The sequence below is a fragment of the Coregonus clupeaformis genome, chromosome 20 (assembly GCF_020615455.1).
Source record: "Coregonus clupeaformis isolate EN_2021a chromosome 20, ASM2061545v1, whole genome shotgun sequence".
Lineage (NCBI taxonomy): Eukaryota > Metazoa > Chordata > Actinopteri > Salmoniformes > Salmonidae > Coregonus > Coregonus clupeaformis.
In genome coordinates this window covers 20,946,467-20,974,160 of record NC_059211.1, presented here as the reverse complement: position 1 = coordinate 20,974,160, position 27,694 = coordinate 20,946,467, and the positions used below count along the sequence as shown (strand labels likewise).

At 40.4% G+C, this 27,694-nt stretch overlaps 2 protein-coding genes across 3 annotated transcripts in view; both read right to left on the bottom strand.

Moving 5' to 3' along the window:
* ptprc (protein tyrosine phosphatase receptor type C) overlaps positions 1 to 27,382 on the bottom strand; it is a 32,644-nt gene extending 5,262 nt beyond the window's left edge. The window contains exons 1-24 of the mRNA XM_045205755.1: positions 27,274 to 27,382; positions 27,085 to 27,176; positions 17,249 to 17,272; positions 16,884 to 17,015; positions 16,563 to 16,640; positions 16,305 to 16,439; positions 15,978 to 16,211; positions 15,342 to 15,371; positions 14,982 to 15,221; positions 10,720 to 10,869; positions 10,390 to 10,539; positions 7,406 to 7,528; positions 7,033 to 7,141; positions 6,742 to 6,776; positions 6,392 to 6,501; positions 6,065 to 6,155; positions 5,675 to 5,751; positions 5,448 to 5,484; positions 5,051 to 5,148; positions 4,598 to 4,723; positions 2,384 to 2,541; positions 2,079 to 2,214; positions 395 to 544; positions 101 to 191 (exon numbers count right to left, since the gene is read on the bottom strand). Coding sequence (XP_045061690.1) covers positions 101 to 191; positions 395 to 544; positions 2,079 to 2,214; positions 2,384 to 2,541; positions 4,598 to 4,723; positions 5,051 to 5,148; positions 5,448 to 5,484; positions 5,675 to 5,751; positions 6,065 to 6,155; positions 6,392 to 6,501; positions 6,742 to 6,776; positions 7,033 to 7,141; positions 7,406 to 7,528; positions 10,390 to 10,539; positions 10,720 to 10,869; positions 14,982 to 15,221; positions 15,342 to 15,371; positions 15,978 to 16,211; positions 16,305 to 16,439; positions 16,563 to 16,640; positions 16,884 to 17,015; positions 17,249 to 17,272; positions 27,085 to 27,136 — 2,566 coding nt within the window. The 5' untranslated portion in view covers positions 27,137 to 27,176; positions 27,274 to 27,382. The remainder of the gene's footprint in view (positions 1 to 100; positions 192 to 394; positions 545 to 2,078; positions 2,215 to 2,383; positions 2,542 to 4,597; positions 4,724 to 5,050; positions 5,149 to 5,447; positions 5,485 to 5,674; positions 5,752 to 6,064; positions 6,156 to 6,391; positions 6,502 to 6,741; positions 6,777 to 7,032; positions 7,142 to 7,405; positions 7,529 to 10,389; positions 10,540 to 10,719; positions 10,870 to 14,981; positions 15,222 to 15,341; positions 15,372 to 15,977; positions 16,212 to 16,304; positions 16,440 to 16,562; positions 16,641 to 16,883; positions 17,016 to 17,248; positions 17,273 to 27,084; positions 27,177 to 27,273) is intronic.
* On the bottom strand, positions 9,093 to 12,880 carry LOC123481428. 2 transcript variants are annotated; one of them, XM_045205381.1, is made up of 6 exons: positions 12,703 to 12,880; positions 12,351 to 12,473; positions 11,048 to 11,167; positions 10,720 to 10,869; positions 10,390 to 10,539; positions 9,093 to 9,128 (listed from the first exon to the last, which is right to left on the bottom strand). In XM_045205381.1, exons 1-6 carry the CDS (start codon positions 12,752 to 12,754, stop codon positions 9,115 to 9,117), a joined length of 609 nt encoding a protein of 202 aa, XP_045061316.1. In that variant the 5' UTR covers positions 12,755 to 12,880; the 3' UTR covers positions 9,093 to 9,114. The 2 variants fall into 2 exon arrangements, with proteins under 2 accessions (XP_045061316.1, XP_045061315.1); XM_045205380.1 differs by having other exon boundaries at positions 9,112 to 10,539.
* Positions 27,383 to 27,694: the final 312 nt, after the last annotated feature.

The following is a 27,694-nucleotide window of genomic DNA, read 5'->3' as shown; positions in this document are numbered from 1 at the left end:
TGGACAATTAATATAACTGAACTGAAATGAATTATTATTAAGAGGTTCCCTATTGACAACTAACTATACTGTGCTGGGTCTGGCTGAAAACTGTACTCACATGGAATAACAGAAGAGTAGCGATTCTTCTTCTTGTTCTCCTCGTTGATCCCCGTGTTGAATGTCCGCCAATTCTTGTACCGTGGAAGTCTCTACATCACAGAACGGTCAGAGAAAACTATTTGAGTAAGAAGTACTCTGATAGCACATGTATTCCATAGGAAAGACGGGAATGGAACAGTAGATGGGAAGAAGGAAAGTCAATGACAGAGGAAATAAATGAGAGAGGGAAGGAAGAATGGATGAATGGACAGGAAGTAATAACAGAACGAATAAGTCAATAAGGTAGACTGACCTGGAACTCTGCCTCAAGCAGAGTGGGCTCGTTACCGGGGTCTCTCTGTTTGAGCGTGCCCAGTGTGGGGTGCAGCTCTGCCAGGGAGATCTCTGTCTCTCCAAACTGGTTATGTTCTATCAGGGCCTGGTGGATCAGGATGTACTGAGCCTGACCGGACACACAGGTTAATACACACATTAATACTTAATAATACACACAGGTTAATACACACATGAATACTTAATAATACACACAGGTTAATACACACATGAATACTTAATAATACACACAGGTTAATACACACATTAATACTTAATAAAACACACAGGTTACTACACACATGAATACTTAATAATACACACAGGTTAATACACACATGAATACTTAATAATACACACAGGTTAATACACACATGAATACTTAATAATACACACAGGTTAATACACACATTAATACTTAATAATACACACAGGTTAATACACACATGAATACTTAATAATACACACAGGTTTTAATACACACATGAATACTTAATAATACACACAGGTTTTAATACACACATGAATACTTAATAATACACACAGGTTAATACACACATTAATACTTAATAATACACACAGGTTAATACACACATTAATACATAATAATACACAGGTTAATACACACATTAATACTTAATAATACACACAGGTTAATACACACATTAATACTTAATAATATACACATGTTAATACACACATTAATACTTAATAATACACACAGGTTAATACACACATGAATACTTAATAATACACACAGGTTAATACACACATGAATACTTAATAATACACACAGGTTAATACACACATGAATACTTAATAATACACACAGGTTAATACACACATGAATACTTAATAATACACACAGGTTAATACACACATGAATACTTAATAATACACACAGGTTAATACACACATGAATACTTAATAATACACACAGGTTAATACACACATGAATACTTAATAATACACACAGGTTAATACACACATGAATACTTAATAATACACACAGGTTAATACACACATGAATACTTAATAATACGCACAGGTTAATACACACATGAATACTTAATAATACACACAGGTTAATACACACATGAATACATAATAATACACACAGGTTAATACACACATGAATACATAATAATACACACAGGTTAATACACACATGAATACTTAATAATACACACAGGTTAATACACACATGAATACTTAATAATACACACAGGTTAATACACACATTCATACTTAATAATACACACAGGTTAATACACACATTAATACTTAATAATACACACAGGTTAATACACACATTAATACTTAATAATACACACAGGTTAATACACACATGAATACTTAATAATACACACAGGTTAATACACACATGAATACTTAATAATACACACAGGTTAATACACACATTAATACTTAATAATACACACAGGTTAATACACACATGAATACTTAATAATACACACAGGTTAATACACACATTAATACTTAATAATACACACAGGTTAATACACACATGAATACTTAATAATACACACAGGTTAATACACACATTAATACTTAATAATACACACAGGTTTTAATACACCCACACACATCTATCTCATAGTCTAATGGATAGAATCTCATAGTCTAATGTGATGACAACTTACCTCCACTTGAACCATGAGGCATCTCTGGCGCCGGAGCTTGACCACGTATCCGTAGATGTCCACTCTGCCCTCGGCCTCCAGCCCCTCCATCATGGCATCGATGCCCATGTAGGTGCCTGTTCTTCCCACTCCAGCACTGCACCAAGTCACATTAATAACAATCACTTTAACACAAATATCTCATTCTGGACACAAAACTCCCAAACAGTATAGAAAAATGGCAACAAAAAAAAACACATTTTGTATAAAGAGAGTACAACAAATTACAAGTGCAATCCTGTGTGTGTGTTTGTGTGGTTTCCTACCTGCAGTGTATGACTATGGGTCCACTGAAGAGGTTCTTGAAGGCGTTGACGCGTCGCCGCAGCTTCAGGAGGAGGTGTGGCTCTCCGGGCACGCCGTGGTCTGGCCAGCTGGTGAACTGGATATGGGTCACCTCTCTCTCTGCACTCTTCTCCCTCTTCTACACACACACACACACACACACATACAAGTGTAGGATCTTAATTTGACCAGTATCACAGCAGGAAAATTATCCTGCAGCAACAGGAAATGTGAATTATTGGGTGGATGGATTATAATTAATGGACATTTTTGTAGGAGTTGATATATTTTTAGCTATGGCAAATAAAGTCTGACATTTTAAAGTGGAAATTACTAACTTTGGAAGCCTTTTTAAAACTTGAATACACTACAAGTTTGCATTTCCTGCTGTGCAGGACATTTCCTGCAACAACAGGGTGATCAAGATCCTTCATCTGTACAGTGAGGGAAAAAAGTATTTGATCCCCTGCTGATTTTGTACGTTTGCCCACTGACAAAGAAATGATCAGTCTATAATTTTAATGGTAGGTTCATTTGAACAGTGAGAGACAGAATAACAACAAAAAAATCCAGAAAAACGCATGTCAAAAATGTTATAAATTGATTTGCATTTTAATGAGGGAAATAAGTATTTGACCAACTCTCAATCAGAAAGATTTCTGGCTCCCAGGTGTCTTTTATACAGGTAACGAGCTGAGATTAGGAGCACACTCTTAAAGGGAGTGCTCCTAATCTCAGTTTGTTACCTGTATAAAAGACACCTGTCCACAGAAGCAATCAATCAATCAGATTCCAAACTCTCCACCATGGCCAATACCAAAGAGCTCTCCAAGGATGTCAGGGACAAGATTGTAGACCTACACAAGGCTGGAATGGGCTACAAGACCATCGCCAAGCAGCTTGGTGAGAAGGTGACAACAGTTGGTGCGATTATTCGCAAATGGAAGAAACACAAAAGAACTGTCAATCTCCCTCGGCCTGGGGCTCCATGCAAGATCTCACCTCGTGGAGTTGCAATGATCATGAGAACGGTGAGGAATCAGCCCAGAACTACACGGGAGGATCTTGTCAATGATCTCAAGGCAGCTGGGACCATAGTCACCAAGAAAACTATTGGTAACACACTACGTCGTGAAGGACTGAAATCCTGCAGCGCCCGCAAGGTCCCCCTGCTCAAGAAAGCACATATACAGGCCCGTCTGAAGTTTGCCAATGAACATCTGAATGATTCAGAGGAGAACTGGGTGAAAGTGTTGTGGTCAGATGAGACCAAAATCGAGCTCTTTGGCATCAACTCAACTCGCCGTGTTTGGAGGAGGAGGAATGCTGCCTATGACCCCAAGAACCCCATCCCCACCGTCAAACATGGAGGTGGAAACATTATGCTTTGGGGGTGTTTTTCTGCTAAGGGGACAGGACAACTTCACCGCATCAAAGGGATGATGGACGGGTCATGTACCGTCAAGTCTTGGGTGAGAACCTCCTTCCCTCAGCCAGGGCATTGGAAATGGGTCGTGGATGGGTATTCCAGCATGACAATGACCCAAAACACACGGCCAAGGCAACAAAGGAGTGGCTCAAGAAGAAGCAAATTAAGGTCCTGGAGACCTTAATCCCATAGAAAATCTGTGGAGGGAGCTGAAGGTTTGAGTTGCCAAACGTCAGCCTCGAAACCTTAATGACTTGGAGAAGATCTGCAAAGAGGAGTGGGACAAAATCCCTCCTGAGATGTGTGCAAACCTGGTGGCCAACTACAAGAAACGTCTGACCTCTGTGATTGCCAACAAGGGTTTTGCCACCAAGTATTAAGTCATGTTTTGCAGAGGGGTCAAATACTTATTTCCCTCATTAAAATGTAAAATCAATTTATAACATTTTTGACATGCGATTCTCTGGATTTTTTGTTGTTATTCTGTCTCTCACTGTTCAAATAAACCTACCATTAAAATTATAGACTGATCATGTCTTTGTCAGTGGATCATGTCTTCCCTCGCTGTATAGGGGTGCATGGGGTGACCAGCCAACTTCATACAATTTGTGTCTTTATCCTAATCAGACATTCAGTGGTTTGATATATCATTTTAGTTCAGTTTTGGCAGTTGTGACAGAGTATCTTTATCAAGAGAGTAACTACCATGTTTGTGTATTTAGAAAATAACAGATATCGCTGTCTTAACCCTGTAAGTGTGACTCACATTGGTCAAGCTGAGTTGACGGATGATGTAATCAGGACAGTGATCTTCTCTGTTCAGCTTCACAACAAACTCCTCAAAGATCTCTGCCTCTCTTTCAGGGGACGGCCAGTACTGGGCGCACTTGTTCTACAGGGGAAAAACGCCACAGAAACAGTCAAATGCCAGTTAAACATCATAGAAAAATATCTTCAGGGGACGAGCTGTCTTTTCCTCTGTTGTGTGGTTTGAGCTAGCTGTGGGTGTAATTGAAGGAAGCTCTGCTTTGCAAACCCAAGCAACATGCACACAAATGTGTTAAGCGTTTAAAACCCTCCTGTTGTCCTCGGGTCAAAATGACCTGCCACTGTGTTGAACCAACTTTTATTTTATTTATTTTATTTTTTTGGATCATTTGTGAAAAGGAGGCAGAAAGTCTCATTGTTAACCAGGACAGTTGTACTATTATTTGCTTACCCTGTTCCCCTCCTCACAACGTGTTACCATGACGATGATAGAGGATTGTTGCTCCCAAACCATCCTCCAGAAATCCCCCACTGTCTCATCCTTGGGACCTACCACACACACAAGTGCCCACACATGCACACACACACACACACACACACACACACACACACACACACACACACACACACACACACACGCACACACACACGCACACGCACACGCACACGCACACGCACACACACACACACACACGCACGGACACGCGCACGCACACACGCACACACACACACACACACATGACATACACACACGTTGCAGAATAAAGATGCAAGGCCAATACAACACTACACGATTCAGTGTGTAAAGAGAATCATCCTCAACACTAAAAAATGGAAAAGCACTTCACCTTGAGCTGCGATGTACTTCTTAGACTCCTTGAAACCCTGTAATGAATGAGACACATAAACCCTGTAATGAAAGACAATTTGGCACAGCACACAATAGGTACAAAATAAGTTGGTATCATTACTAAATACTATGTACAGTAATCACTATGTAATTACTATTTTACCATGTAGGTAAATTATAAGATAACTTGAGGACTGTAAAAAGAGAATGACAAGTGTTCCTTACATCGATGAAGCTGGCGTTGATGTAGTCACAGCCAGTCTCTCCATTCCCAGTGGTCAGCTGGACACGGTTGTAGTCGTCTGATTGGACCGAGACATAAGGAAATAACATCACTGATCTGAGAGGAGCAGTGTTCATATAGGATCAGGTATTCTGCCATCAGACAGCAGGGTTCATATAGGATCAGGTGTTCTGCCTTGGGACAGCAGGGTTCATATAGGATCAGGTGTTCTGCCTTCAGACAGCAGTGTTCATATAGGATCAGGTGTTCTGCCTTGGGACAGCAGGGTTCATATAGGATCAGGTGTTCTGCCTTCAGACAGCAGTGTTCATATAGGATCAGGTATTCTGCCTTCAGACAGCAGGGTTCACGTAGGATCAGGTTCCACTTACACGGGAGGATGTCCACGTAGCGGTTCTTGGGCTGGTTGCAGGACTTCTTGGCTTCTCTGACCGTGTTGCGGCTGAAGATCCTGGGGATGCTCTGTAGGGAGAGATGGGATCTGTGAGCTGAATGGAGGAATCACTGGAGCTGAGGCGTTTGGGAAACATACAGTAAGTATCTACCCTAGAAAAAGACTCAACACATCATGAAAGGCAACAGTAAATCAATAGTAATTTAACGTTTCCATTTGATTTCTAACCTTCCTTTGTTTGTGTCTTTTCCTAAGTGGCTAAATCTGCTGATTGAGCAAGGGGTAGAGGAATTCTAACATTCACCTGGAACTCCTGAAGGAAAAGACGTCCCTCATCAGCGATTTTCCTCTTGTATGCGTCCAGAAGCACCTCAGATCCGATTGGCTCCACGGTCATCAGGTTCTCCTCATCACCTAGGAAACACCAATCAGTGACAACACCCACATACAGGAAAAGGAAGAGATTGTATATTTTGAAAGGTTTTAATGGAGAGAGTTCAATGGGTAGAAGAGTCTTTAGTCTTACAACAGTCATAGGACATCTACTCATTCAAATGACGGAGTTCAGCAAGCTTGTGTCTCTATGCACTTAAAGTAGATGGCTCTGCTTAAGAGTGTCTCAATATGATCAAATTGGAAGAAACATTAACTTACTTGGCTGAATCAGCTCAAACCGTTCATCATTGTTGCTGTGGAAGAAACAGTAATATCAGAGACTCTCTTTCTTCCCAAAAAGGAGAGGATAGCATATCTACTGTACTGTTGTTGAGACACTGTTGAATACCATCCTCCACAGTATAATGTACAGCACTAAATAGCCAAACTAGAATGTATCTAACTAAGCTACTACCTACAAAGCTATCTCTTCAAATACAATCTGAAGGTAATCTAAAGCCTACTGTGGCATTCGAAGACCTGCCAGACAGGGACTGACTAAATACTTACTTGGACTTCTTGCGCTGCAGGACGTAGATCTTGTAGAGAACGAAGAGGAGAGCCAGAGACGTCAGGACGATGAGGAAGACCAGGAACCCAATCACAGCTTTGTCATTGTCTGAAAACAGATGAGAAGGGTTTCCCATTACAACATGGTAAAGGGACATTTACTCAACAATAATGTCAACACTGAATGCAGTGTAGGGAGGAGGAGTGATAAACAGCTACTTTGTCATACATTTGATCAAAGTAATTATTTTGTTAATAGGAATCAGGGAAAGGTCATATTCATCCAAAGCGTATATATACGTTTAATCAATCTGACTTGAGTGTATCTATTGCAGGCTTCTGCATAAGATTCTGGAAATGTAAAAATACTTACAGCGAGTTCTAATTAGTTTTTCTATTGCTTTACTTTGGTGTTTCCCATTGTCTGTAAAGATCTGAAAAAAAGACATTACTACATAGTAAACCCACTGTGTAAACACAATATAGCGCCTCAATCCTGGTCCCCACAAACCCACTAGGTCATCAGGAACTCATCTACAGTGAGGGAAAAAAGTATTTGATCCCCTGCTGATTTTGTACGTTTGCCCACTGACAAAGACATGATCAGTCTATAATTTTAATGGTAGGCTTATTTGAACAGTGAGAGACAGAATAACTAAAAAAAATCCAGAAAGATGCATGTAAAAAATGTTATAAATTGATTTGCATTTTAATGAGGGAAATAAGTATTTGACCCCTCTGCAAAACATGACTTAGTACTTGGTGGCAAAACCCTTGTTGGCAATCACAGAGGTCAGACATTTCTTGTAGTTGGCCACCAGGTTTGCACACATCTCAGGAGGAATTTTGTCCCACTCATCTTTGCAGATCTTCTCCAAGTCATTAAGGTTTCGAGCCTGATGTTTGGCAACTCGAACCTTCAGCTCCCTCCACAGATTTTCTATGGGATTAAGGTCTGGAGACTTGCTAGGCCACTCCAGGACCTTAATGTGCTTCTTCTTGAGCCACTCCTTTGTTGCCTTGGCCGTGTGTTTTGGGTCATTGTCATACTGGAATACCAATCCACGACCCATTTTCAATGCCCTGGCTGAGGGAAGGAGGTTCTCACCCAAGATTTTACAGTACATGGCCCCGTCCATCGTCCCTTTGATGCGGTGAAGTTGTCCTGTCCACTTAGCAGAAAAACATCCCCAAAGCATAATGTTTCCACCACCATGTTTGACGGTGGGGATGGTGTTCTTGGGGTCATAGGCAGCATTCCTCCTCCTCCAAACACGGCGAGTTGAGTTGATGCCAAAGAGCTCGATTTTACACCTCCAGGCTGTGTAAGTGCTATTTTAACAAGAAGGAGAGTGATGGAGTGCTGCATCAGATGACCTGGCCTCCACAATCCCCCGACCTCAACCCAATTGAGATGGTTTGGGATGAGTCGGACGGCAGAGTGAAGGAAAAGCAGCCAACAAGTGTTCAGCATATGTGGGAACTCCTTCAAGACTGTTGGAAAAGCATTCCAGGTGAAGCTGGTTGAGAGAATGCCAAGAGTGTGCAAAGTTGTCATCAAGGCAAAGGGTGGCTATTTGAAGAATCTCAAATATAAAATATTTGTTTAACACTTTTTTGGTTACTACATGATTCCATATGTGTTATTTCATAGTTTTGATGTCTTCACTATTATTCTACAATGTAGAAAATAGTAAAAAAAATAAAGAAAAACCCTTGAATGAGTAGGTGTTCTAAAACTTTTGACCGGTAGTGTAGACCGTTTAATTTAGCAGTATCTAACTCAACAATATATTAAAGCATAGTCAATACATTAGGTTTAGCTGTATATAGCTGTATGGGTTTTGAAAAAAGTGAGTTTCAAATTCTTGAAATTCAAAAAACTTACCTCAACTTTGTATTCGGTTAAATAACTGAGGTTCTCAAATGTAAAAAAGCAATGTTTTGAGTATTTTTCTTCATGAACACCGCCAGTGATAGTTGCATTGTATGTCCCTGGATTTCCCTTCCACTGATTTGGGGATAATGGATGACATTTAATAGTAAAATGATTATTCTGAGTCCAAGTCACAGTCAGGATGTTCACCCCTCAGGTACTGTCAAACACAAACATAGGCAACAGATTACATTATGGTCATCCTGTCCACAGACACCAACAGATTACATTATGGTCATCCTGTCCACAGACACCAACAGATTACATTATGGTCATCCTGTCCACAGACACCAACAGATTACATTATGGTCATCCTGTCCACAGACACCAGCAGATTACATTATGGTCATCCTGTCCACAGACACCAACAGATTACATTATGGTCATCCTGTCCACAGACACCAGCAGATTACATTATGGTCATCCTGTCCACAGACACCAACAGATTACATTATGGTCATCCTGTCTACAGACACCAACAGATTACATTATGGTCATCCTGTCCACAGACACCAACAGATTACATTATGGTCATCCTGTCCACAGACTCCAACAGATTACATTATGGTCATCCTGTCCACAGACACCAGCAGATTACATTATGGTCATCCTGTCCACAGACACCAACAGATTACATTATGGTCATCCTGTCCACAGACACCAGCAGATTACATTATGGTCATCCTGTCCACAGACACCAACAGATTACATTATGGTCATCCTGTCCACAGACACCAACAGATTACATTATGGTCATCCTGTCCACAGACACCAACAGATTACATTATGGTCATCCTGTCCACAGACACCAACAGATTACATTATGGTCATCCTGTCCACAGACACCAACAGATTACATTATGGTCATCCTGTCCACAGACACCAACAGATTACATTATGGTCATCCTGTCCACAGACACCAACAGATTACATTATGGTCATCCTGTCCACAGACACCAGCAGATTACATTATGGTCATCCTGTCCACAGACACCAGCAGATTACATTATGGTCATCCTGTCCACAGACACCAACAGATTACATTATGGTCATCCTGTCCACAGACACCAACAGATTACATTATGGTCATCCTGTCCACAGACACCAGCAGATTACATTATGGTCATCCTGTCCACAGACACCAACAGATTACATTATGGTCATCCTGTCCACAGACACCAACAGATTACATTATGGTCATCCTGTCCACAGACACCAGCAGACTGCATGTAGCTATCTCATGTACATATCATACTCTATTACTTTCTCAGAGATCACCGCAACATGTTTAGAAACATAGCTGCCATTTAACGCAGCGACTTCTTCGATAACTGCATAATCACATTTAATGCAGTGTCTTTGAAGTGTAGTTTAGTTCTTAATGTCTATGATTGATAAGGAATACAGTATGATGCACCTACTTCCAGGAGCAGTTTTGATTGTTGCTGTTTTGTTTTGAGATAAGGTGATGGTTTTATTCTTGTACTTCACTTGCTGTACACTGCAGTCATAGTCTGTGAATGCATCCAGGCCACCGATGACACATTTCTGTTCTTTAGTTTCACTGCACTCTGGAAAGGAAGAAGAAATTAATAAAGAATTAACTATTTACCATCTCAACTAATGTTTTATATACATGCATTTATAATTAGCGGAAAATTAAGAAAAATATAAATGAAGAATGATCAATTTAATGTTATGGTCGAATATTTGTTTTGTTCATAGATAGGAATTTAGATTATGTATCTTACTATGTTCTTGTTTCTTATCTTTACAGCAGCACTTGTATGTAAGGTGGTCCTTAAGGTGAGAGGATTGGCACTTCTTGGAGGACATGTTCAATTTCAGGCTGATGGAGCTATTTGTGGGTTCATCATTCTTATTTACGTTTATGTTCACATCTGTAGGATACAACAGTAGGAATTACACCGATATGCAAACTGTAGTGATATTCAACAGCATCAAATTGTTGTGTCGTGGCTGCTATTTTTTAAAAAGATTTTAACATACCATTCGAAAACATACTAGCAGTGGTCGGACTGTAAAATAAAGTGGTACCAAATTCAATGTTGAACTTACCACACACAATCCTAAATGAAGTGGTATTTTCAATGCTTCTATTGCCGTGGTTAATACGTCCGGTACAAGTGTAATTTGTAAAAGGTTCCAACTGAGATAAATTCAAAGTCTTGTTGAGTTCTGATGGAGGGAAATAAGAAATGGATACATTTTAATCATCCATTTTTGTAGAACTATCTACTATACAGTATACTATAAATCTATTCTATAGAAAATATTAAATAAATAAATAGCGTCTTATCACATATATTAATGCGGATGATAGATACAGTTATTTATTCCCTTACCCCCTCAGCACAGCAGGACCTCCATAACCTCCAGCGTGGTTTTGATTCAATTCAAGAGTCCCTTACTGATCTTAAATTAGTGCTAAATGTTGACAAAACCAAGTTTATGTTGTTCTCTAGGTCTCATAAAATTTATACTAAAGACCTGCGTACCTGCACCTTGAAAATGAGCCCAAATTGAGCAAGTCCCCCACTATAATTATTTAGGTATTTGGATTGACGACAGCTGTCCTTTAAAACGCACATTGAAAAACTGACAAAGACCCGGAGAATGAAGGTTGGCTTCCTATATAGAAATAAAATCCTGCCTCACTTTTGAAAATGGGAGGAAGATTGTTCAAGCATCGCTTCTACTGGTACTTACGGTGATATAATCTACATACATGCAGCAGCCTTTGTTTTAAAACCTTTAGATTCAGTCTATCACTCAGCCCTGTATTTTATCACTGGAGAAAATGTTTGTACACATCATTGCATTTTATACAGTTCTGTTGTCTGACTACCAGAAAGGCCTAACATTGGCTACTATTTGTATATAAAGCACTTCTCCAGACACTCCCATACTACCTCACCTTACTTCTTAATTGGAAATCCAGTAATTATCAGACTCAAGACTGGATGGTTCTAGAGGTTCCACTAGTCTCCTCTGAGTTGGGGAAGACTGCATTTAGTTACAGTGCCCCTCGCTCCTGGAATGACCTACGGGTCACTTTAAAACTTGATTCTCTGGTCTCAAAAGGTCAGTTTAGGACTCTGATGAGGAACGTGTTAAATGCATCTGTTTTGACTGATGTATAGCTTGTGTCTATTGCTCCATTTTGAATGGAATGTAACTGATTTGTAATGTTGTAATTTTAATTTTGTAGAATTGTATTGAAATTATGATTCTTGAATTGTTGTTCTCAGGGCACGAAGCGGAAATGGGTTACCCTGGTTAAATAAAGGTTAAATAAAAATAAAATACAAAGATAGATCAATCTGATAAACATGATTTTGAAGTATATTTCTCTACTTACCCTGGCAGGTGTAATTAATGTCTAGTGTCCCATTACAATTCACTGGCTTATTTGTCCACTGTATTTCTGCAGGAAACTTTCTTGGCGGTACCAGGTCAATTTTGTTGGCACGTAGGAAACTTTCTGTTAGAGAAATTAAACAATGAAACTTAATGATCTGGAAACAATAATAGTAACTTTATGATTATGCGGTCACAAAAAAGTAAATAAAACTTCAAAAGAGGTACATCAACTTGATACAATAGAAAATTATTTGACAAATCTCTATTTTTCTGTTGTAAGGGTTTTCTTTTCCCTCATGGCATCACAGTTTGTAATTGTGCCTGAATGCAATATAACAGAATCAACCTACCGACTTGGATGGATTTTGTTTTGGTAAAGGTGGAGTTGGAGTTGGCACACATCTTTGGAGCAAAGGTTGCATTGACTACAGAGCAGAAGTCGTTCTTTCTTAGCTCAAAACATAGCGCATTGGATTTGTTTCTGCATGTGTGGGATTTGTCAACGGTTTCGGAATTGCTTCGCTGACATCCCAGTCACTCAAATAGCAAATAGACCCCGGTATGCAGTCAATGTCTTCATCAACGTCGATTTTTCTGCAAAGGAGTAACCATCAGAGCTATATGTAGAGGTGTTATCGTTCTATATCCACCATAGGACAACAGTTATCTGGAGTTATAAGCCTTCTAAAGAGGTTGTCTAATCTAATAGGAATCCCTTGGAATTTCAATTGTGGTTTCTTTCTCATGATTGACAGTCTTGAATCCAAGGAGCACCATTTATTTATATTTATTTTTTACCCTTTTTTAAATATTTACTCTCTAACGTATGACATTGTGTGATTCCTGATGTACAGTTGAAGTCGGAAGTTCACATACACCTTAGCCAAATACATTTAAACTCAGTTTTTCACAATTCCTGACATTTAATCCTAGTAAAAAGTCCCTGTCTTAGGTCAGTTAGGATCACCACTTTATTTTAAGAATGTGAAATGTCAGAATAATAGTAGAGAGAATGATTTATTTCAGCTTTTATTTCTTTCATCACATTCCCAGTGTGGTCCTCTGTAGCTCAGCTGGTAGAGCACGGCGCTTGTAACGCCAAGGTAGTGGGTTCGATCCCCGGGACCACCCATACACAAAAAAAATTATGCACGCATGACTAAGTCGCTTTGGATAAAAGCGTCTGCTAAATGGCATATTATTATATTATTATAAGTTTACATACACTCAATTAGCATTTGGTAGCATTGCCTTTAAATTGTTTCACTTGGGTCAAACGTTTCGGGTAGCCTTCCACAAGCTTCCCATAATAATTTGGGTGAATTTTGGCCCATTCCTCCTGACAGAGCTGGTGTAACTGAGTCAGGTTTGTAGGCACACGCTTTTTCAGTTCTGCCTACAAATTGTCTATAGTATTGAGGTCAGGGCTTTGTGATGGCCACTCCAATACCTTGACTTTGTTGTCCTCAAGTCATTTTGCCACAACTTTGGAAGTATGCTTGGGGTCATTGTTCATTTGGAAGACCCATTTGCGACCAAGCTTTAATTTCCTGACTGATGTCTTGAGATGTTGCTTCAATATATCCACATAAATGTACTTCATCATGATGCCATCTATTTTGTGAAGTGCACAGCATGATGCTGCCACCCCTGTGCTTCACGGTTGGGATGGTGTTCTTCAGCTTGCAAGCTATCCCCTTTTTACTCCAAACATAACGATGGTCATTATGGCCAAACAGTTCTATTTTTGTTTCATCAGACCAGAGGACATTTCTCCAAAAAGTTTGATCTTTGTCCCCATGTGCAGTTGCAAACCGTAGTCTGGCTTTTTTATGTCGGTTTTGGAGCAGTGGCTTCTTCCTTGCTGATCGGCCTTTCAGGTTATGTCGATATAGGACTCGTTTTAATGTGGATATAGATACTTTTGTACCTGTTTCCTCCAGCATCTTCACAAGGTCCTTTGCTGTTGTTCTGGGATTGATTTGCACTTTTTGCACCAAAGTACGTTCATCTCTAGGAGACAGAACGCGTCTCCTTCCTGAGCGGTATGACGGCTGCGTGGTCCCATGGTGTTTATACTTGCGTACTATTGTTTGTACAGATGAACGTGGTACCTTCAGGCGTTTGGAAAATGAACCAGACTTGTGGAGGTCTACAATTTTTTTTCTGAGGTCTTGGCTGATTTCTTTTGATTTTCCCATGATGTCAAGCAAAGAAGCACTGAGTTTGAAGGTAGTCCTTGAATTACATCTACAGGTACACCTCCAATTGACTCAAATGATGTCAATTAGCCTATCAGAAGCTTCTAAAGCCATGACATCATTTTCTGGAATTTTCCAAGCTGTTTAAAGGCACAGTCAACTTAGTGTATGTAAACTTCTGACCCACTGGAATTGTGATACAGTGAATTATAAGTGAAATAATCTGTCTATAAACAATTGTTGGAAAAATTACTTGTGTCATGCACAAAGTAGATGTCCTAACCGACTTGCCAAAACTATAGTTTGTTAACAAGAAATTTGTGGAGTGGTTGAAAAACGAGTTTTAATGACTCCAACCTAAGTGTATGTAAACTTCCGACTTCAACTGTATCATTCAAACAGTGTAATGCTCAGTGTGTTTTACATACTCAATGTCCAAGTGGTCAGTGTGCTGTTTCCTTTGAGTTCACATTCAGGCTGAATCTTCGTTACTGTGTAGGTGCTGCAAGGCTTCAATGGCTTCACCTCAATAGTGGAGTTCACCGGTTGATGCCCCTCAGTAATGTTGTGTTCTGATCCATCCTGGTACGATATGTTGTATGTGCCGGGGGTCAGGTTGCTTAAAACAATCTGAAAGCCATATTTGACAGGCTCGACTTTGTACGAACCTATAAGATTAATTGAAAATATTGATCATTATTTATTTATTTATCAATTCGGGTGAACTGTCCCTTTAAATCATGCATAGTCTTTTAGATTTCATCTCAAACCAAAGAATTGGAACTCACACTTTGTTGATGCTGGTGTAGTCTGGCTGACTGAAAGATGGAACAGACAGGTGAGAATCCTTGAGAACAACATTCCATTACATCACAACAGATTCCATTACAACATCACAACAGATTCCATTACAACATCATAACAGATTCCATTACAACATCACAACAGATTCCATTACAACATCACAACAGATTCCATTACAACATCATAACAGATTCCATTACAACATCACAACAGATTCCATTACAACATCACAACAGATTCCATTACAACATCACAACAGATTCCATTACAACATCACAACAGATTCCATTACAACATCACAACAGATTCCATTACAACATCATAACAGATTCCATTACAACATCATAACAGATTCCATTACAACATCATAACAGATTCCATTACAACATCATAACAGATTCCATTACAACATCACAACAGATTCCATTACAACATCACAACAGATTCCATTACAACATCACAACAGATTCCATTACAACATCACAACAGATTCCATTACAACATCACAACAGATTCCATTACAACATCACAACAGATTCCATTACAACATCATAACAGTAGGAGAAACATGATCTACTATCAATGGACACAACACAGCATCCCATGGAGGAGAGGCCAACCTGTGGGGATAACTGTAGTGGAAGTCGGGGTGCTTGCAGGTGAGGTTTGGTTGTGGATGGCTGAAGTGTTTGTAGGCAAGGCCTGGTTTTGAGAGGTGGAGTTTGTGGGCAAGGCCTGGGTTTGAGAGGTGGAGTTTGTGGGCAAGGCCTGGTTTTGAGAGGTGGAGTTTGTGGGCAAGGCCTGGGTTAGGTTGCGGGTGCCTGCAGGGTCAGAGGTGCTCGAGCCGCCAGTTGCTATAAAATAGAGAATGACACACTTTTTGATGTGAGACAAAGACAATAGATTTTACAGCACCAACAGACGTTAATGCAGGAGGTATACGTTACCGTTGGAGAGGGTTGCTTGGCCTGATGCCTGAGTAAGGTTGTTTGAGGTGGGGGTAAGCGAAGTGAGTGGAGGTGAGAGGGTGGTAGTGGTCGTCGTGGCGGTGGTGTTTGGAGTTAAGGGGCCTGATACACTCTCTGTGTATCCATATAATCTCAGTTAGACAAGAAATACAACATTTACACATGATGAAATCAGCTCCTGATAGTGCTCAATAGACCCAGCATGTCTCTATGCGAGATTATGCTTTGCAGGTTTACCTGTGGAGTCGTTTGCATTCTTGGTGGGTTGTTTGGGTGTAGAAAAGGGCGAGCTGCTTTTGTCTGTGGAAGTGTTTTCTGAGGAGAGTGGAGGCAGGAGAGAGGTGAGTGGATGGTTGGTTGGTTGGTTGGTTGGTTGGTTGGTTGGTTGGTTGGTTGGTTGACTGATTGAGGCTCAAAACTAAGATGCACTTGCTATTATACTGCACTTACCAAACCACGTTTCCTCCGTGACATAGACGGTGTGAGAGAGAGAAATCAAACATCTCACTGATATAAACGGAGGTAGCCTACACCTGGATACTCCAGTATAGTATTTACCTTGGTCAGCTACCAGTGAAGAATGGGTTGAGTTGGATGCTGTCTGAGAGTTTAAGATTGTGGTGAGAGTGCTTGGGGGTTTGGTGGTGATGGCTACTGTTGATGATGATGATGTTGTTGTTGCTGTGACGCCTTTAGTGAGAGAGTGAGAGTGAGAGTGAGAGGCTGAGATGAGGAGTTTACCCCCTAGAGCTAAATGTAGAACCATAGGATATCTATTGAGCTGGACACCTTGTTGCTGCCACTGAGCATTAATGTGAACAACACCCGGAATAATGCAATGGTCACCTTCAGATGTGGACAAATAATGACTGATTCTGGGGGTTAAAGACATTAATTAGAGAATAACTTTAAGACCAACTGACCTGCCAAACTTCGATCCTGCCGGCCTAAAAAAAAAAATGAGGAGAGAATTATCGTTTTGTCACTTTTACATTCACACATTTAAGTCATCATCAAGGACTTGTGGCCAATGTTACTGTCTAGCAATACATCAATCGGAGTAATTATTTATCTGAAATGAACTGCTATAAACGTCAACCAACATTGTATTTGGTCAGATTCATCAAGCACGTAACTTCCTCCAAGTCTTTACCCTGTATACCACAGTTGGCTGCTGAGGGGAGGACGGCTCATAACAATGGCTGGAACGGAGTCAATGGAATGGTATCAAACACATGGAAGCTCTGTGTTTGATGAGTTCGATACCATTCCATTAATTCCGTTCCAGCCATTACTATGAACTCATCCTCCCCAGTTAAGGTGCCACCAGCCTCCTGTGGTGCATATATTGACTTCCTTACTGCTCGTAGCTAGCCGGGCAGGAAAGGGCGTTGTTAGCAGTGGTGGTTTGTATGTGAGTGTGAGTGTGGCATAACCTGGTAGCCATGGTAACTCGGAGCAGAGCAAACACTATATTTCAGCTGCCGACCACAGTTTCCTGCTTCGCATCAAGCCCAGAGATGAGAGCCCAATCGGCTTCTGTTCTAACAACAGCAATCGTTCAGCTTCAGTTTTGTCACAACTGCAGATAAACAGTACGATATGTGACTATAATGCACACAGGTGTGAACGCATCAAGGCTCTTGACCATTTTAAATATATATTTATATATTTTTTTAATGTCACATGAGACAGGTGTGGAATGTGCCAGACCCAATTACACCTTTAAGGTCTAGTCTACTTTGAGATGATTTGAGCTGTTAACCTTTTGCTGTATTTCCTGTAACCCAAACCCTGAGCTTCTAAGACAAAACGCAAAAAAGCAGTGACTTAAAATGTTTACTTCCTCATTTCAACACATTTAGGTTGTCAAAATGTTTCATTATACACTTGCTTTGGTTTGACTTGACCTGCAAGTATTTTCCTACATAGGCCTCATACAAAATTACAGAGAAAGAAAGCATTTTGAAAGCACTTCGAGCTGTAGAAATATCCAACCCAAAATAAACTGCTATTACATTGTGTTTCCCTTCCATTTTAACAGAGACCTACAACAGAAATGAGAATGTGACAGAGGCTGCTTGAACAATAATTAGACTTCAGGAAGTGGTTTTTTCTCAACCCTGGTTTCTGTGTTTTAGTGTTTTCGGAGGAGATGTGTGCACCCTGCACTGACATTTTACCGGTCCGCACGCCCAATGAAAACCTGGGTAGATGCTGCTATTGTGACTGGCTGGGGATTCTTTTTTTTACTTTTTCACACTACTACACCTCCTTAGTATTGAAAGGTGTTACTCTCAGTTTGTGAGTATGTAACTGAGGTAGTGGGTGAACTGACAACCAATGGTTCCTTGCCACCAGTGAGTCTGTTATCAAAGTCTGATTGCAGAAGTGAAATGTCTTCACACATCCAGTGTAGGTTGTTTGAAGTTGCGTTTGAGACGTGCAACGTAAGAACAGATCTACCATCAAGAGGAAGCTATGTGTTGAAAGAATGAAAAACAGCTTCTATCTCAAGGCCATCAGACTGTTAAATAGCCATCACTAGCACATTAGAGGCTGCTGCTGCCTATTGAAATCAATGGCCAGTTTAAGAAATGGAACACTAGTCACTTTAATAATGTTTACATATCTTGCACTACTCATCTCATATGTATGTACTGTATTCTATAATATTCTACTGTATCTTAGTCCATGCCGCTCTGTCATTGCTTGTCCATATATGTATATATTCTTAAATTCCATTCCTTACTTAGATTTGTGTGTATTGGGTATATGTTGTGAAATTGATTTGTGTGTATTAGGGTATATGTTGTGAAATTGATTTGTGTGTATTGGGTATATGTTGTGAAATTGATTTGTGTGTATTGGGTATATGTTGTGAAATTGATTTGTGTGTATTGGGTATATGTTGTGAAATTGATTTGTGTGTATTGGGTATATGTTGTGAAATTGATTTGTGTGTATTGGGTATATGTTGTGAAATTGATTTGTGTGTATTGGGTATATGTTGTGAAATTGTTAGATATTACTTGTTAGATATTACTGTACCGTCGGAGCTAGAAGCACAAGCATTTCGCTACACCCGCAATAACATCTGCTAACACGTGTATGTGACAAATAATATTTGATTCGTTTATTTAATGGAGACCTGGTTGCTATGTACTTTGCATGGTGGCTCGTTCTCATCAATGGTAAAATGGCAGAGGCGAGGTGTGAAAACACAACAAAATGTGGAAAAAGTCCAGGGGTGTGAAAACTTTCTTCTGAAATTATTCACACCCCTGTATATATACATCTAATAACAGGGCCTTCAGAAAGTTTTCACACCCTTTGATTTGTTCCAAATTATGTTGTGTTACAGCCTGAATTTAAAATTGATTTTGTGTCACCTGGCCTACACACAATACCCCATAATGTAAAAGTGGAATTAATAACAAATGAAAAGTTTAAAATGTCTTTACTCAATAAGTATTCAACCGCTTTGTTATGGCAAGCCTAAATAAATTCAGGAGTAAAAATGTGCTTAATAAGTCACATAAAAAGTTGCATGGACCCACTATGTTTACAATCATAGCGTTTAACATGATTTTGTTATGACTACCTCATCTCTGTACCCCACACATACAATTATCTGTAAGGTCCCTCAGTTGAGCAGTGAATTTCAAACACAGATTCAACCACCAAAAAACAGGGAGGTTTTCCAATGGCTCGCAAAGAAGGGCACCTATTGGTAGATGGATTTTTAAAAAGCAGACATTGAATATCCCTTTGAGCATGGTGAAGTTATTAATTACACTTTGGATGGTGTATCAATACACCCAGTCACTACAGATATACTGTACATGCATCCTTCCTAACTCAGTTGCCAGAGAGGAAGGAAACCGCTCAGGGATTTCACCAATGGTGACTCTGAAACAGTTACAGAGTTTAATGGATGCGATAGGAGAAATCTGAAGATGGATCAACAACATTGTAGTTACTCCACAATACTAACCTAAATGACAGAGTGAAAAGAAGGAAGCCTGTACAGAATACAAATATTCCAAAACATGCATCCTGTTTGCAAAAAGGCACTAAAGTAAAACTGCCAAAAATTTGACTAAGAAATTAACCTTATGTCCTGATCACAAAGTATTATGTTTGTGGCAAATCCAACACAACACATCACTGAGTATGATTATGTTAAACACTATTATTGCACAGAGTGATTCCATGCAACTTATTAAGCAAATATTTACTCCTGAACTTATTTAGGCTTGCCATAACAAAGGGGTGGAATACTTATTGACTGAAGACATTCACATTCCACATTATTGGGGTATTGTGTGTGAATACATTTCGTTACGTTACAGCCTTATTCTAACATTTATTAAATTGCTTTTTTCCCCTCATCAATCTACACACAATACCCCATAATGACAACGCAAAAACAGGTTTTTAGAAATTTCTTCAAATGTATTAAAAATAAAAAAAACTCACATTTACATAAGTATTCAGACCATTTACTCAGTACTTTGTTGAAGCACCTTTGGCAGCGATTACAGCCTTATTCTAAAACGGATTTTAAAAAAGAAAATCTCATCAATCTACACCCAATACCCCAGAATGACAAAGCGAATACAGGTTTTTAGAAATGTTTGCAAAATTATACAAAATAAATATTCAGACCCTTTGCTATGAGACTCGAAATTTAGCTCAGGTGCATCCTGTTTCCATTGATCATGCTTGAGATGTTTCTACAACTTGATTGGAGTCCTCCTGTGGTAAATTCAATTGAATGGACATGATTTGGAAAGGCACACACCTGTCTATATAAGGTCCCACAGTTGACAGCACTTCAGAGCAAAAACCAAGCCATGAGGTCGAAGGAATTGTCCGTAGAGCTCTGAGAGAGGATTGTGTCGAGGGACAGATCTGGGGAAGGGTACCAAAAAATGTCTGCAGCATTGAAGGTCCCCAAGAATACAGTGGCCTCCATCATTCTTAAATGCAAGAAGTTTGGAACCACCAAGACTCTACCTAGAGCTGGCCGCCGGGCCAAACTGAGCAATCGGGGGAGAAGGGCCTTGGTCAGGGAGGTGAGCAAGAACCCGATGGTCACTCTGACAGAGCTCTAGAGTTCCTCTGTGGAGATGGGAGAACCTTCCAGAAGGACAACCATCCCTACAGCACTCCACCAATCAGGCCTTTATGGTAGAGTGGCCAGACGGAAGCCACTCCTCAGTAAAATACACATGACAGCCCACTTGGAGTTTGCACCTAAAGGACTCAGACCATGAGAAACAAGATTCTCTGGTCTGATGAAACCAAGATTGAACTCTTTGGCCTGAATGCCAAGTGTCACATCTAGAGGAAACCTGGCACCATCTCTATGGTGAAGCATGGTGGTGGCAGCATCATGCTGTGGGGATGTTTTTCAGCGACAGGGACTGGTAGACTTTTAAAAATTAAAATTGTATTTTAATTGTATTTAACCTTTATTTAACTAGGCAAGTCAGTTAAGAACAAATTCTTAGTTATAATGACGGTCTACCCCCCTAGTCAGGATCGAGGGAAAGATGAATGGAGCAAAGTACAAAGTATCCTTGATGAAAACCTGCTCCAGAGCGCTCGGGACCTTAGACTGGGGCGAAGGTTCACCTTCCAACAGGACAACAACTCTAAGCACACTGCCAAGACAACGCAGGAGTGGCTTCGGGAGAAGTTTCTCAATGTCCTTGAGTGGCCCAGCCAGAACCCGGACTTGAACCCGATCAATCTCCGGAGAGACCTGAAAATAGCTGTGCAGCGACACTCCCCATCAAACCTGACAGAGCTTGAGAGGATCTGCAGAGAAGAATGGGAGAAACTCCCCAAATACAGGTGTGCCAAGCTTGTAGTGTCATACCCAAGAAGACTCGAGGCTGTAATTGCTGTCAAAGGTGCTTCAACAAAGTACTGAGTGAAGGGTCTGAATACTTATGTAAATGTCATATTTTCAGTTTTTTATTTTGAATGCATTTGCAAACATTTCTAAAAACCAGTTTTTGCTTTGTCATTATGGGGTATTGTGTGTAGATTGATGAGGGGGAAAAAAAAGTGAATCAATTTTAGAATAAGGCTGTAACGTAACAAAATGTGGAAAACGTCAAGGGGTCTGAATACTTTCCGACTGCACTGAATGCTTCAGAACCAAAAAGTTTCACGTCTTGATTGTTGACCATTGACTAGTCATCAGTATTGGCGCGCAAAGGTGAGTGCCCATATCCAGATCAGTAACTGTAAATAACTTCTTTAATTTCCTCCAGTTTTGCAAGCAGGCAATCTACTATGGAACAATAGGCTACCTGGCGATTTGATTGATCATTTTCATATTTCAGATAAGCCTAGTTTGGGTGCCTAGTGACTCACAAGTTTTGTACCACTCCTTTTTTGGGGTTGCGGGTCAAAAAAGTTAGCCAACCACTGGGATACATGATAATGGCAACAAATAGAGTAGGGTTGGATATAGTAATGGTAGGCTACGGTATTACTTAATTTTCTATTTTGACTAATTGTATTGGTCATTGTTAATAAGTGCAGCATTTACTCCAGTTCAAAATAGTTTTGCAAAATGCTTTACTCCTCAGATGGTGCTGCTTTCCCCTCTTCTTCTAATAATTGCTAAATGAGTCTGTTACCATGGTTGCCGTAATGTTTCTTTTTTTAGTTTGAGCACATGCCCCCCCAAAATGTCTGCACAGACTTGCTCTCTCTTTGTCTCTCTCTCTAAAATTTACATTTACAGATAAGATGTCCTTCTGCTAAGCCTCACCCCCCTCATCACCACATCCTCCTCTCCTCCCTGAAACGTTGTTTTAATCATACAGCTCTGTGAACATTTCAACACCACTTCTTCATTTCAAAGGCTTCTGCTTTTCTCAAGTAATTTTCTTAAATTCCATCTCAGCCAGGGCCGGCCCGCTCATTAGGCAGGGTTAGGCCTCCGCTTATGGTGGCAGATTGACCAGTGGCATAAGGGCTTTTTAGGTGAGCGTTGATGCCGCCCTGTGATAAGCAGTATCCACTTTGTCAGTGGCAGGGGCGCAAAATATTTTGCTTGTCCACTCCCAGCGCGCCTCTCCAGGTTGCTGTTGGAGAGATGCATCGCTGCGGCGCTCCACCAACGTTCCGTCAAAAAAATGGCCTAACATTAATCATGTAGCAGACATAGTATACGGTAGAAACAGTATGTGGCCTTTTCTGTAGCCTACAGGCTGGAGATAAAATGTATGACAATGTAATGAGACAGACACTTTTTACATCATGCAAGTTTCACCGATCAAATAGCCTAACCTAAATGGTGCCCAATCAAATAAAAAATGTGCTGTCATGTTAACAAACAACATATCATTAAAAAAAATGGGCAATATGGAATGGACAATCACAACTGTTGTCCAGGAGTTTCACCCCATTGTCATGATCAGTGGTTTCAAGTTTGTATCCGTACATTTTTGACAAGCTGATCATAGCGAAAAAGAAAATACTGTGTAAACACATTGCAAATAGGCTCACGATAACTCCAGATAAAGTTGGGTAGCTGATATTCATAGCTTAATTAGCCAAATTGATTAGTCACAGGAATCAGGATTAATGAAGCCAATGCAACGGCCTGATTAACAAAATGGTGGGCCTACCACATGGATGGGCATTCATAAAATTCCATCATGGCCGACATGGTAGGCTACACCCCAGTAAGCACGAGCCGATGTCTTTTTGACTTTTTTTTTGGTGTTTTACAAACAGTACGCTTACCACATACAGTGGGGAAAAAAAGTATTTAGTCAGCCACCAATTGTGCAAGTTCTCCCACTTAAAAAGATGAGAGAGGCCTGTAATTTTCATCATAGGTACACGTCAACTATGACAGACAAATTGAGGAAAAAAAATCCAGAAAATCACATTGTAGGATTTTTAATGAATTTAATTGCAAATGATGGTGGAAAATAAGTATTTGGTCACCTACAAACAAGCAAGATTTCTGGCTCTCACAGACCTGTAACTTCTTCTTTAAGAGGCTCCTCTGTCCTCCACTCGTTACCTGTATTAATGGCACCTGTTTGAACTTGTTATCAGTATAAAAGACACCTGTCCACAACCTCAAACAGTCACACTACAAACTCCACTATGGCCAAGACCAAAGAGCTGTCAAAGAACACCAGAAACAAAATTGTAGACCTGCACCAGGCTGGGAAGACTGAATCTGCAATAGGTAAGCAGCTTGGTTTGAATAAATCAACTGTGGGAGCAATTATTAGGAAATGGAAGACATACAAGACCACTGATAATCTCCCTCGATCTGGGGCGCCACGCAAGATCTCACCCGTGGGGGTCAAAATGATCACAAGAACGGTGAGCAAAAATCCCAGAACCACACGGGGGGACCTAGTGAATGACCTGCAGAGAGCTGGGACCAAAATAACAAAGCCTACCATCAGTAACACACTACGCCGCCAGGGACTCAAATCCTGCAGTGCAGACGTGTCCCCCTGCTTAAGCCAGGACATGTCCAGGCCCATCTGAAGTTTGCTAGAGTGCATTTTGATGATCCAGAAGATGATTGGGAGAATGTCATATGGTCAGATGAAACCAAAATATAACTTTTTGGTAAAAACTCAACTCGTCGTGTTTGGAGGACAAAGAATGCTGAGTTGCATCCATACCTACTGTGATGCATGGGGGTGGAAACATCATGCTTTGGGGCTGTTTTTCTGCAAAGGGACCAGGACGACTGATCCGTGTAAATGAAAGAATGAATGGGGCCATGTATCGTGAGATTTTGAGTGAAAACCTCCTTCCATCAGCAAGGGCATTGAAGATGAAACGTGGCTGGGTCTTTCAGCATGACAATGATCCCAAACACACCGCCCGGGCAACGAATGAGTGGCTTCGTAAGAAGCATTTCAAGGTCCTGGAGTGGCCTCCAGATCTCAACCCCATAGAAAATCTTTGGAGGGAGTTGAAAGTCGGTGTTGCCCAGCGACAGCCCCAAAACATCACTGCTCTAGAGGAGATCTGCATGGAGGAATGGGCCAAAATACCAGCAACAGTGTGTGAAAACCTTGTGAAGACTTACAGAAAACGTTTGACCTGTGTCATTGCCAACAAAGGGTATATAACAAAGTATTGAGAAACTTTTGTTATTGACCAAATACTTATTTTCCACCATAATTTGCAAATAAATTCATTAAAAATCCTACAATGTGATTTTCTGGATTTTTTTTTCTCATTTTGTCTGTCATAGTTGACGTGTACCTATGAGGAAAATTACAGGCCTCTCTCATCTTTTTAAGTGGGAGAACTTGCACAATTGGTGGCTGACTAAATACTTTTTTTCCCCACTGTAGATGGGCATTCATAAAATTCTATTTCAGGTAACACTGTAGGCTACACCTCAGTAAGCACGGGCCGACGCCTTTTTGTTATTTTGTTTTTAAATTTTGTCCCCAATTGGTAGTTACAGTCTTGTCACATCGCGATGCAGTGCCTTAGACCACTGCGCCACTCGGGAGGCCGACGCCTTTTGGACGTCTATTTTTGGTGCAGTTCGGACCGGCCTGAGTTCCACATCCTCAGACAATGGTTTTTGGTCCGGTCAAAGATGAGCCATATTATTTCAACATCCGGGAAATACATATTTTCAACATCCGGAAAATAAATATTTTCAACTTTAATTCAGAGCCTGATTTCAACATCCTGGAAAATATGTATTTTAAACGTACAGAAAACACATATTTTCACCTTTCATTGAGAACCTAAATTGAACGTAACTTCAACGTCTGGGAAATACGTATTTTAGACCTCTTTTCAACTTAGTTTTGCTTACTGGGACTATTCTAGTTTTGCCGGTGCCTTTTTTGGTCAAGTCTAGGGTGGCAGAACAGAAGAACCGGCCCTGATCTCAGCTATAGCTATACCAGGAAGTGCAGACAGGCCGCTCAAAATGGAACACGGAAGTGGTTGAGCTGTGATCTGTCTGAAAAGAACCCCACATCTAAACTCTATGTGTCTTACTGCAGTTGGTAGAAGTACATTCTACATTCAGAACTTTCACATGTATTGGAGATCCATGCTAAATGTACACAAACAACGCTGCACTTTTTCACACGGAGCAAGAGGTTTTGGATGTAGCATTGTTCGCACAGTGAAAGGCAGGTATTAGCTTCAGATTATTACTTAGATGTTAAGTCCCTGATCTAGATAGATATCCAATCAGTGAAAGCATTTCAGTGGACCAAGTTAAGAGTAAAAACTTGACTAATCACTAATCAGGCGTGTCCTTTCTCTGAGGGGAACATGAGGGGACCAACTCACCTTACTCCTCTTTAAAAGTTAGTCCTCCAGGTAACGCCCACCCAGACAGTTTAGAAGGACAATCTCAGAGTTACTCTATTCCAATTCAGTGTTAACAGTAAACCCTAACAAAGATATTGCATTTCGAATGGTCTGAAAAAAGTATACCATATCTTGCTTCAACCACAGCCCTTTATCACTCTCTCAAAAATGATTGATCCACTGTCAACATTACAAATGCCTGTAGAAAAATGCCTCAAGTAAATTTGATTTATCAACATTGTTATGTGCACTCTTGCACCCTTTGAGTGACCGCATCAGTATACATTTTCTAAAACAATTCCATATTCTTTATTGGTGAATTTAGGCCCCACAGCCCTGTCCCCATTAAAGGGATAACACCCCTCCCATGAACCCCATCCCCTGGGTATCATACTGTACTTACATATGAGCCCAGCCCATAGCAGCAGGATCTTCAGTCCATAGAGACCTGCCATATCCAGGAGCGACGATCACTCTACCCAGAGACCATACGTTCTAAAGGGAACACCAAAAGAAACCCTTACAATTTATCCGTCTTATTTTCAACAAAACAAAACAAAAATAAGTTGAAATTGTGTGTATTTGTCTTTACGTATGTCTTCCCTCCGGTCTTATCAGCGGACACAGCTTCCTGAATGTGTTCCCCTAACCCTAAACCTCGCCTCTGGTCCCTCAGCGCTTCGCGACAAGTGATGTCACAGCTAGCTGAGACTCTGTACTTTACCTTATTTTACAGGAAGTCCCATTCAATCTACGCCACAGATCTCCTTCCCTCCACTTCTGCTCTTTCCTCTAAGACACACAGCATCAGATACGCACAAAATACATATGTTTGTTAGTGCAGGCTGGCTTTAAGTGTGTTTAGACATTTGACTGATCTTCAGAGAAGGAGGGCATGGTCTCCCAACTGGTATATTTAATCAATAAGGTACGAGGGGGTGTGGTATATGGCTAATATACCACGGCAAAGGGCTGTTCTTACGCATGACGCAACGCGGAGTGCCTGGACACGG